This window comes from Echeneis naucrates, chromosome 1 (assembly GCF_900963305.1).
Source record: "Echeneis naucrates chromosome 1, fEcheNa1.1, whole genome shotgun sequence".
Taxonomy (NCBI): Eukaryota; Metazoa; Chordata; class Actinopteri; order Carangiformes; family Echeneidae; genus Echeneis; species Echeneis naucrates.
In genome coordinates, this window is record NC_042511.1 from 806,635 (window position 1) to 818,927 (window position 12,293).

Consider the following 12,293-nt stretch of genomic DNA (forward strand, 5'->3'; position numbering starts at 1 on the left):
ACTAATAATTTGTGTACTGTACATGTTTTTTAAATATAAAAAGGTGCAGCCTATAAGACGACGAGTATGATGTAACAGGCTGTGCACACTGAGAATAATAACTATTTGAAAAGCTAAAACTATAAAGATAATGAAGCAAGCATTCACAATATGAACTTTAATCGCAGTGTCAGTCACATGAGCGCACTTCAGTGGTGTCAGCAAGTTATTACAGCTATTTACACACCAAACTGACAGCAGCTACCAGCTACTACATGGCAGTGACACACACATCTGAATGACAGAGTTTATGTACAGCGACAACTCAGACGAAGAGTATACACACACACACACACACACACACACACACACACACATACATGATATATGCAGAGGTTCAATTGGGCCGGGGCTGTCTGGAATTAGCCTTGGAAACAAATTTAATGATCCAAACCTGAAGAGAAGCAGGCAGTCCAATCTTCAGAGGTCAAAGGTCATTTAGTATTTAAATCTGGATTTTAATCTCAAACACAATGAATTAATGAATGAGTTAAAAAATAGAAACATTTATGTTAAACCTTCAGATAAAATGATTATTTGGTCATTAATGTCATTTACCTGCATGGTATCAGCTGTCATTGTGCCCCCTGCTGGTCACAGAACAAAACAACCACACAAACTAACTTTCTGAGAGCAGCTGAGTTTTACTGTTTTCACTCAGAAAATCTTCTGCTCAGAAGTGGATGCTGGTTCTGGCCAGCAGAGGATCATTTTGGCCTCACGGTGGCGCTCCAGGATGGTAATCTGGTCTATGGACACGAAATGGTGCCTATTTTAGTGTTAAACAGTCCCAAAAGGTAATTTTCATTCTGTGGTGGAATATTCCTTTAAGACCACTTTGGAGTTCATCTCTTTTCACACAGCGTTTATTTCACATAAGTAAAAGCTGAGTGGACACAAAAGGACGCAACTCAAGAGGAAAAAGAATAAATAAGAAGTCTGAGGCAAGTTGATGTGTAGCTGTGAGGAGACGGCAGCCAACAAAAACAACAAGAAACAGCAGAATCACCCCAAAAAATTAAGTTAAATTCATTTCATTACAAAAATCTAAAGTAGAAAGACGTTTTGTTGGTTCAGGCCTGAGAGAGGAAGTTAGTCCAGCGGGCTCTGGAAGATGAGTCTGATGCAGCCGGCGTCTGCGCTCAGCGGCTGGATGCAGAACGGGCAGGCGGCGTGGAAGGCGTGGGTGCCGTGCGGCAGCAGGATCTGACCCCAGTAGGCCGTCGTCTTCTCTGAGCAGACGTGACCGCAGGGCGCGAAGGCGTGGGTGGGCGGCTCTGCGTCCACGTAGAAGGCCGCCTCGCAGCCCAGCCACAGCGGCACGTAGGGGCCCCGCGTCCGGCACATGGGGCACTCCCTCTCCGGACACTCCATCTCCACCTCGGGGTCGCGGCGCCCGCCCCAGCTGTGGTAGCCGTGCACGTGGCCGCAGCGCAGGTAGGCCCAGGGCTGCTTCTCGTCCAGGACGTCTTTGCGACGCAGGCTGGGGAAGGCCAGCGTGTTGAAGCCGACGGGGCACTGCGGCCGCCCGGCGTTCAGCTCCTGACGCAGCACCTCCAGGTGTTTGACGGTGGGGGTGTGAGCCAAGCCCTCGGCTGTCCGCCACAGCAGGGTGGCGCCACACAGGTCGATGAGCGAGCCGTCCACCAGCTCGTTAGACTCCGGCGCCACCTGAGGAAGAGAGGGGGGAGAGAACAATGGCGGATCACAGGGGCCACACGGCTAATCATCGGACTCTCTGCTGGTGTTTCTGCCTGCCATCTTATTTTGGGGCCCTGGGATTGGCCCCGTGGCTCCTGGTTCCAAAGGGAAGGAAACCGAGCTGGTATTCCTGCCGGGGATCACGATGACGATGGAGATTTGCTGTGTTTGTATTTGTCAGGTCAGTTTGTCCGGCTGCTCACATTCAACTGTTGATTCACAAATTTCTTAATGTCGAAGGGATTTTTTCAGACTTTTTCTACCAACACCTAAACAGTCGTGAGTGATTTAAAAAATGTAATTTAAACTTCAAGAATAAATGTAATAAATGAAAGAATCGGCTCACACTGAAAGTCAGACCTGCTCTGTCTGAAACTCATTTCTGAGTAATATTTGGCGCACAGTCGGGCCCCTGAATGCATCACACACCATCAGCAGGCTGTCAGATCTGAGCTAACTGCTAAGCTCTGGAGTCACCCACCATCTTGCCTCTCTGCTGAGCTGATCTGGTTTCTCGTAGCGTGAAGACGTTGCCACACACTGAGATTTCCCTCCACAGGCCCGGTTTGGAGTCCTGGCTGAACCCCTGGCGTGGATGCATCACCAGGACGCCGTTGGTGGTCAGCCCGTCCATCTGACCGTCCTGCATCCTCCACTTGGCAGCCTTCTCCTATGAAGATGTGAAAGAGTCCACGTTAGCCTGAGGTGAAGAGCGGCATCTGGGAACGGGAGCGGCAGGCAGGCGGTCTTACCCCGAGGAAGATGTTCTTGGAGGAGTCAAAGCCCGCCGCGTAGATACGGACAGAGTAAGGCGGGTCTCTTTGGCAGATGATGCGGCAGGCGAAGCGTGAAATTGTGCTCTGAACAGTCTGACTGTCGGCAGGACCCTGACCACCAGGAACCATGTCAGTCACCACCAAGTCGATGGGAGTCTCTGTGGAGCGACCGATCTGGACACACACACGTTTAAAATGAAATCCTGGAGATGAAAAAGGAAACTGCAAACTTTTTCCTTCTTTAAACTCTTGTGGTTATTTGTCTGCAGTTTCAACATGATCATTTTTTAAATGACTGCTGCTGCATTTAGAGGAAAACAGAAAGCAGGGGATGGTTTGGTGACAGTCTGTATCACCCAATCAGGACAGAGAACAGAGCAGAAGCTCCACCTTCTCATTTAAATATGCTTTCAACTGGTTTGACAGAAACCAAGATGGCTGACAGCAGGCTGACATGACCTGATGAGATAATGAAGCTATATTTAGACTGAATGTGTGTCGGTTTCTTATCGGTTTCCTGACTCAAACCGAACCGTGCTTAAAGCTTGACTGTTGGCGTCAAAGTCGAAGGGAACGTTTCCTCATGTTCTTCTTTAATAATCAGAGGAGGCGGACCTGGAACATGTCGGTGCTGCCGTCGTAGGTGTACTCCACCACCACCGTGTGCGCCCTGGACAGAGTGTACGATATGCTGTGCTGCTCCTTGTTGCTGATGGCCTGTGGACAGGAACACATCATTCAGTCACATACACATCTCCAAAGTCTATCTGATCAGTCCCAGATGATGTCACGGCACATGAATCTCACCTTGGCGGCCTGAGGAGTGCAGGACGTGTGCACAGTGCTGGGTTTCACTCCGTTGGCTTTGTTTCTGCGACACAGAGCGAAGCGGCTCTTCCTCCTCCCCTTGTCTCCGCTGGGCAGCGAGCCGTTACACCTGAACACAGAAGTCAAACTCCATGTTTGTGTGCTGTCATGCTTCATGTGACATTTCAAAGCTCGTCCTGGATCGAAGCAGCTACTGTTTCCCTGTGGCCTCCGTCAGGAAGGTCTCATGTCCAACACCTCATTATGTGACTGAATGTCGGAATAAAAAGTCTCTTACTGAACGTTTTTGAAACATTTCTGGATTTGGCAGCTAATGAGAAGATCCAAACCAGCTGAGTGTAGCTGGAGGTTATCTTCAGAGCCAGACAGCAGCCGAGCACAGGTCAAATAAACACTGGAGTTCAGCTCAGCTCAGCCATTCTTCCACTGGATAATGCAAACTTCCTGTGTTTCAGATAAAGTCGCCCCTGTTTTCACTGGCTGTTTAAAATGAAACCTGATGACCGGACTCTCCCAGACAGAGGGCCGGTTGGTCCTGGAGCCTGATCCTTGGTGGGTTCGGCTGTGAGAAAAGTCATCGACACATGAATGAGGAAGCTGCGATATGAACTTCTTTCTATAACTTCACATCTGTAGTTCTCCATTTTCTCTTTGGATTTACTTCCTCAATGTCACAGAACAATAACCTTCATCTTCCAGAAAGATCAACACATGATCATAACAAATGTTTTCAACAATCCGAAAAAAGAAAGAAAACTAGACGTGCAGCTCAGCTGATTCTGGACTGGTGAGACGAGCTTGTTGGTTTTATTGTCACTGTGCAGAGTTCAGGTACAAAGTCTAACCAGAAGTCCAAAATCCAGTATTATCTACAGGTAAGGGTTAGTTCGGAGAAGAACTACAGCTGTTAATGAGCTGTGACTGTTCATGCCATTTCAGAGCCAACCTTCCTTCTGTAGCGCCTTTAAAACAGAAAACTGGAGCTTCTTAAACAAACTGATTCTTCAGGATTGTAAATGCCCCTGAAAGCACCCAGAGGAGTTTCAACACAGCTCTTGTGTAGTGAATTGCCCCAGAAGTTTCCTCTGACGGAGCGTCTTATGGGCAGCAGCGACACGTCTGTGCAGGTCGATCACGGAGTCCGTGGTGTTGTGGAAGATCTGACTGCAGCTCCTGCTGCTAACCAGATATTCATTCACTGCTTTTAGCACAACAGCTAACAACAACTTCCTGCTATTGTTTTAAAACTTTTTTTTATATCTATATATAAAATCACATCCTTCCACTATTTCAAAGATCAACAAACCATTTGTTGGGCCAGTTTTAATCAAACGGCCCGCAGGTTGGTCCACTAAAGCTTAATGACTCGTCTTACCCCAGCACAATGAGCTCTCCATATTTGACTGGTCCTTTGGTGGAAGGGGGGGAGGGGGCGATGTTTTCCTGTCCAAGTGAAAACATCTGTGCAGCCTACAGAGCGAGGACGGTGCGGACTCAGAGTGTCTCCATCGGTGCAGCTCCACGACACATCACTGCAGACACAACAAGAACTGGTTCAGTTTCTAGTTTCACTTTTACACACACACATCACACATGACTACAACACGCTCACACTGTCTTTGTGCGGGGGGCTGGGCGCGACAGGGGCAAACAATGCACGTATTCAGCCGAGCACACTGAGCGGGGTTGTTAGGTGTAAATGGAGGTCATCTGCGTCTGTGACGGCGTGACTCAATACGCAGCACGCCGCGCCTGATGTTACAATCCTTTGTGCCAGGCTGAACTTTTTCATTCACTCATTCATTCATTCATTCATTCATTCATAAGAAGCCCTGATTTCAAAAGGCCAGAGTTGACGCAACATCATCAAATCTGCAAGTTAGTGGTTGTTCAGACAAACGCCGATTCAACAGACTTATTAAAAACACATCGACGTCTTCAGTTCTGCTCAAAGTCGAAGTCTTTGAAGGCTCTTTGTTTATTCTGGTTTCAAAAGCTCAAGTAGTTTCAATATCATGTTTTTATGGATTTAATAATGAGATGTTTAACTGTTTCGTAATGAACAGTACAGTCTGTACAGTCCCCTAACTCCTCCCCTCCTTCCTGCTCTGTGTCCCTCCAAGCGGAGCATGTTGTGCTGAGGCCGTAAACTCTTCATCCTTCATCCTGGAGGAGTCGGACTTTCCTCACGAGCAGGTTCCTGAAGTGGACTCAGAGGATGATAAACAGCAGGTCGGCTGCTTTTTGTGAGCAGACAGTGATAATTCTGTCATCAGAGTGAAGTTGACCTTTGACCTCAACAGGCTGCAGCAGAAAATGGCAGCCACATACTGTCCGATAAATGTGGCTGGGATGAACCTTTGCCTGAATGACGGTGGCAGATGCAGATTTTTCATGCTGACTGAAGGTTTGGGTTCTGGACGGTGGAGTGACCCTGCAGCTCTGAAGGAAAAACTAACAGTCACCAGAGCTGGACGGACGAGGAGGAGGACTACAGTGACGGCGAGGTGAATCACACGCCGTGACTCAGGTCATCAGGCCTGACTATAACTCTGAGCGGTGAGACACCTGGATGTGTCTGCGTCTGGAGGCTGAATGGGGTTCATGACTTCATCCTGCAGGTCGATGCAGAGCGGTGGTGAATTTCAGCCTGTGAATTATTTATCTCGAGAAGCAGCGAACAAACAGAACACGGCCGGTCTGACTGATGTCAGGGTTGGGGTTCCTGAATCATGAAGGTGGCTCCGTTTGTCCGGGATGGATCACCATGGAAATGGATGCTTCTGACATGGACCCTACAGTAAAGTCGCTCCACCAGAAGGCTGCGGCCCTCGAAAGCGTCTCATTTCATCCCCCAAAACTTCACTGTGTCCAGATTCTGGGACAGAAGGTGGAAAAACTGAGCTGAATGTGAACGGACAGCCACAAAAACGGCAAAATTACAAGTTTGGAACAGGAAACAAAAGCAGCATCTGCAGGGACAGATGGCCCAGGGACAGGGACAGGGACAGGGACAGGGACAGGCCCAAACAAAAGAGGCCAGCTGGACTCCACAGACCGGGACAGACCGGGACAGAACAGGACAGAACGAGACAGAGCGGGACAGAACGGGACAGAACGAGACAGAGCGGGACAGAACAGGACAGAACGGGACAGGCTGGGACAGACTGGGACAGAACAGGACAGAACGGGACAGGCTGGGACAGACTGGGACAGAACAGGACAGAATGGGACAGGCTGGGACAGACTGGGACAGAACAGGACAGAATGGGACAGACTGGGACAGAACGGGACAGACTGGGACAGAACAGGACAGACTGGGACAGAACAGGACAGAACAGGACAGACTGGGACAGAACAGGACAGAACGAGACAGAGCGGGACAGAACGGGACAGAACGAGACAGAGCGGGACAGAACAGGACAGAACGGGACAGGCTGGGACAGACTGGGACAGAACAGGACAGAACGGGACAGGCTGGGACAGACTGGGACAGACTGGGACAGACTGGGACAGAACAGGACAGACTGGGACAGAACAGGACAGAACGGGACAGACTGGGACAGAACAGGACAGAACAGGACAGTCTGGGACAGAACAGGACAGAACAGGACAGTCTGGGACAGAACAGGACAGAACGGGACAGACTGGGACAGAACGGGACAGAACGGGACAGACTGGGACAGACTGGGACAGAATGGGACAGAACGGGACAGACTGGGACAGAACGGGACAGGCTGGGACAGAATAGGACAGAATGGGACAGACTGGGACAGACTGGGACAGAATGGGACAGACTGGGACAGAACAGGACAGAACAGGACAGACCGGGACAGAACAGGACAGAACAGGACAGGCTGGGACAGAACAGGACAGAACGGGACAGAATGGGACAGAACAGGACAGAACAGGACAGACCGGGACAGAACAGGACAGAACAGGACAGGCTGGGACAGAACAGGACAGAACGGGACAGAATGGGACAGAACAGGACAGAACGGGACAGACTGGGACAGAACGGGACAGAACGGGACAGACTGGGACAGAACAGGACAGAATGGGACAGACTGGGACAGACTGGGACAGAATGGGACAGAACGGGACAGACTGGGACAGAACGGGACAGGCTGGGACAGAACAGGACAGAACAGGACAGACCGGGACAGACTGGGACAGACTGGGACAGACTGGGACAGAACGGGACAGAACGGGACAGAACAGGACAGAATGGGACAGACTGGGACAGAACAGGACAGACTGGGACAGACTGGGACAGAACAGGACAGACTGGGACAGAACAGGACAGACTGGGACAGAAGAGGACAGACTGGGACAGAACAGCCATCAAACCTCTGCTGGAGTCCTGTTTGGGACAATACGGTGAAAAAACGAGTCCCAGCCTGTTTTATGAGGAAAAACAAACACAACTCAGCTGTTTCATGATTACAAACAGAACTTTTTAAAGAAGCTTCTGGATTCAGTTATTCATTCATACAGAAACTTCAAGAACCGACCTGATAAAAAGTCATCTACATCTACAGATGACAGCGACATTCATGGTGTGCTTTAAAGAGGAAGATTGTGTTGTTGTTGTTGTAAACTTTGTAAACTTCTGCCTGAATGTTACCGACTGCTGGCGGAGCACCGGAGCCCGTTAAAGACCCAAAAAAACCCAGTTTACCGGGTCAACACCTCTTTGGACTTTATAAAAACAACAACAACAGACTCACCACCGGCTGGAGACACCCGGACCGGAGAACCGACTGAACCACACTGAGTCCGGACCAAACTGCGGCCGTGAAAGAGAACACTTCCGCTCAGCCTTCAAAATAAAACTACACACCGACACTATCAAAAGCTTTTATTGTTTGTTGTTCTTGTTGTTTATGGAAATTAGTCTGTTTACCTTTTAAACGTATTCAGACATGTATAACACACACAAACAGTCATTTACATATTTATATTGTACATTTTTGTGCAATTGTTTCATCGTGATGTCCTTAAAAATGGGTTGTGCTGTCTCTCTCTCTGTCTGTCTTTCTCTCTGTATTCCTGTCTGTCTCTCTTTGTTTTTATATATGCAAAGCAATTACATATGCATCTGAAAGAAGGAGGTGCACTCCTGCAGGAGGAGGTGTAGTTCTGCAGGAGGAGGTGCAGTTCTGCAGGAGGAGGTGCAGTTCTGCAGGAGGAGGTGCAGTCCTGCAGGAGGAGGTGTAGTTCTGCAGGAGGAGGTGCAGTCCTGCAGAAGGAGGTGCAGTTCTGCAGAAGGAGGTGTAGTTCTGCAGGAGGAGGTGTAGTTCTGCAGGAGGAGGTGTAGTTCTGCAGAAGGAGGTGTAGTTCTGCAGAAGGAGGTGTAGTTCTGCAGAAGGAGGTGCAGTCCTGCAGGAGGAGGCCTAAACACTCTTTTTTTGTCATTCATCTAAAACCCAGACTTCAGGATTTAGGACCGTTTCCTGCAACAATGACCTGACGACCTTTTGTAACAAAGGTCAACTTCACTGTGACGCTGTGACGCGTTGTCATCTTCCTCCTCCGTTTAAAGAAAGATTTGTCCAAATAAGGGAACAGTCTAACAGTGAGGGGTGTGGCCAAACTTCTGGGAGGGAACGATGAGAGAATGGACTGTTTCTGTCTAATTTTAGATTTTAACATTTGTGTCAAACAGAGCTGAGCAAGGAAAAGTGGGATAAGTGTGTGACCGCAGGAGAGATGGCCCCGCCCCCTTTCATCACATCACAGCAGGCCTCTGACCAATGGGGGCCTCGAATTTCATTCAACCTGAATTTAGCCACGTCTCCCTTCACCTGCTGGTCGAGTTGACAGTTTTGAGTCTTCACTGGGACTGGACTCCGTATTTCCTGTTTGCTCACATTCCCTCCAGTTCCTGTTTGGTTCATGAGGGGTCGGCCTGAACTTTGGGAAACTGACGGACAGTTTTTCATCATCCTGTCGTCTTTATAAACGTTGAACTGACAAAACGATTGAATGATGCAGACTTGATGCTGATGTATTCCACGAGGACGGACCTGCAGAGGTGAAACCTCCGTCATCCTCCATGTTGGTCCAGACTCAGAGTTCGGAGCTCTTCAGCTGGTCTGCAGTTGGGAAAGTTCGTAGTTTTCAGCAGTCTGAATAAACTGGACGTTTAAAGGTGTGTGTCTGCCTCTTTGGAAACAACACTGTTGTTAGTTGTGTTGTCGAGTGTTTGTCCAGTCATGGTGACTGAGCAGGTCTGAAGCTGTTTCACACTTGTGTGTCAGTGTGTTGAAACACAATTTCACAGAAATGTTTTTATGTCAAAAAAAAAAAAAAAAAAATCGCTGACAGGAAATAAAGATGGCTGCAGCTTCTGTCAGCACCAACTGACCACGAAGGACTGTCGGAGTTTCAGGCCTCAGCTGGGAACACTTCAGTTCACTTTAGTTTTCATCTCGACTAAATGCAGTGTGAGGGGGGTAAAGAACACATTTCAAAGAAAAGAAAGCCTTTTTTTAACTTAACTTTATTAAACTTTTCTAACACATGCAGTGTAGTGGACAACAGGACATCATTAATGTCAAACATGCAGAGATGTCATGAAAAGGTCAGGATTGTTGTGATATTTGAAAAATGTTGTATTTGTAGTATTGTTGGAACAGCTGAAGGGAAATTTGGTTCAAACATTCAGTTAGACTGGAGGAGAAAGTCATTTGGTTTTGGGGGTCATCAGTTGGTGTTACACCACCAAGACTTGACAGAGTTTCCTGCTAATTACTCAGTATTGATGTTTTCAGTTGACCAACAACAGGCATGTAATGAGAGAGCTGACAAAATAAATGACATGAAGGTTCGACAGTCTTCTGCTGTGATGGAGCCGACTACCATGTGTTGCTAATGAGCGTGTTCTAACCCCACGGCTGACCCCAACCACCGCCGCCTCCGCCGGGCTGACCCCAACCACCGCCGCCTCCACCGGGCTGACCCCAACCTCCGCCACCGCCACCGGGCTGACCCCAACCACCGCCGCCTCCGCCGGGCTGACCCTGACCACCGCCGCCTCCACCGGGCTGACCCCAACCTCCGCCACCGCCACCGGGCTGACCCCAACCACCGCCGCCTCCGCCGGGCTGACCCTGACCTCCGCCGCCTCCGCCGGGCTGACCCCAACCTCCGCCACCGCCACCGGGCTGACCCCAACCACCGCCGCCTCCGCCGGGCTGACCCCAGCCACCGCCGCCTCCACCGGGCTGACCCCAACCTCCGCCACCTCCGCCGCCGCCACCGGGCTGACCCCAACCTCCGCCGCCGCCACCGGGCTGACCACCACCCCATGACATACCCCAGTCCCATGAGTCACGCCCTGGTGGCCCTGGCGGAGCCCCACCCAACGATAGACCCCATGAGAAAGTCCCATCCCCCACTTGACCTCCACCCTCCGTTTTTATCCTGGTCCAAGGTGGCTGGCCACCCTCAAGCTGACCCCCACCCTGCGTCTGAACACTCCCCCACGAGTCAACCTGAGCCGCCCTCTGTCGACGGTTGTGAGTGGAGCCTTGTGAGTTATCTGAATAACAATCAGGTGTAACTTGATTGCTGGTGGAACAACTTGTGCACTGGATTGTACCGACGCTCCTGCAACGGTAAATGTTCCCTAAACCGACTCTGCTCCCGAGCCGCTCGATGGCGGCACGTCGCTCATTTTCAGGAATGTCTGGACCACCCGAAGGTTTGAATATGTGAGAGAACACCACAGCATGATCACTCCAATGCGTGATCTTCTGAATGTTGTTGAGAATGCTCCACTGGCTGTTCTCACTCGTGCATCTGGTGTGACACGGAGAGGCAAGCACAAAGAAAAGCAACAAATCATCTTTCTTCTGTCTGCCGAGCAAAGTGTCGAATTCCTGAAGGACTCGGTACTCTGCATGATCGGCTCGACCGTCCCTGATTAATTGAGGGAAATACATCTGAACTTGAGCCCATGTCGTCGGCCTTCCTGAATTTCGCCTCAGAACATCAGACCACGGTACAAGTCCGTTGGGACACTGACCCAGAACATTGGGCCATCTGAGCACCGTAGCCGCCACCACCCTGGAACCTCGGTACAGATTACAACTCTGGATCGCGTTCTTCACGTCTTCACCAGAGTCCGGGACTAGATTCATATCATACAGTCCGGTGCGTTTGTTCTTTGGGATGCTCACAGCCAGACTGAACATGGGACGTTTCCTGTCAAGGAAACACAACACGTTACCCATGTGCCATTTACAATAAATAGCCAATTGGAGTGTTGATTGATCAACCAATCAAACCAACCAATCAACCAATTGGCTTCTTTCACACGTTACTTTTTTGTCTCGTGTTGCAAATTTAGATAATTGTTTACTGACTCACATCTGTTGATCTCGGAGGTCGGTGTAACTCGGTCTGTACCTGCCAGAGGAAGAAAATACTCAAGATGTTTGATCACATGACAGATTATGATCTTTGATCATCTAAAAGTGACCCAATAATAAAAAGAAACTTTATGAATCTATTCTTATTTTTAAAATTGTTAGAATAGTTCAGTTTTGTCACAAAAAATAAGGAGACTCTTATACTTAATATTTGTCCAAAAATATGTTTCATGAAGACAAGAACTTTTACGTTCTTGTTGAGGCCTCCAAGTGTTTCCCTCTATATCGATGTTAACAACAATAATAATTTGGATATGTTTTATTTAACAGCTCCTTTCACTGTACTCAAGGACATTTTACAACAATGGGTTAAAAATAGATGAAAAAAAAACAAAACGCAATATAGCAACAACAATATTAATAAATAAAAATATAAAATAAATGAATTGATAAAACAGTTACACAGAATGTCGTGCTGTTGATGCAAAGGAGTTCAGAGATGTAAAAGGTTTTGATTAGCTTTAAAAATGAGCAGCAGAATATTAAAATTAATCTGGAGGAGAACTGTGAA

General features: G+C 48.8%; 1 protein-coding gene across 1 annotated transcript; it reads right to left on the bottom strand.

Annotated features, from left to right (window-relative positions):
- Positions 1 to 1,096: 1,096 nt before the first annotated feature.
- LOC115035295 (E3 ubiquitin-protein ligase pellino homolog 1-like) lies at positions 1,097 to 8,140 on the bottom strand. The gene is made up of 8 exons (XM_029493066.1): positions 8,075 to 8,140; positions 7,695 to 7,744; positions 4,720 to 4,876; positions 3,324 to 3,453; positions 3,132 to 3,233; positions 2,493 to 2,690; positions 2,222 to 2,410; positions 1,097 to 1,710 (listed from the first exon to the last, which is right to left on the bottom strand). The coding sequence occupies exons 3-8, from the start codon at positions 4,803 to 4,805 to the stop codon at positions 1,132 to 1,134; spliced, it is 1,284 nt and encodes a 427-aa protein (XP_029348926.1). The 5' UTR covers positions 4,806 to 4,876; positions 7,695 to 7,744; positions 8,075 to 8,140; the 3' UTR covers positions 1,097 to 1,131.
- Positions 8,141 to 12,293: the final 4,153 nt, after the last annotated feature.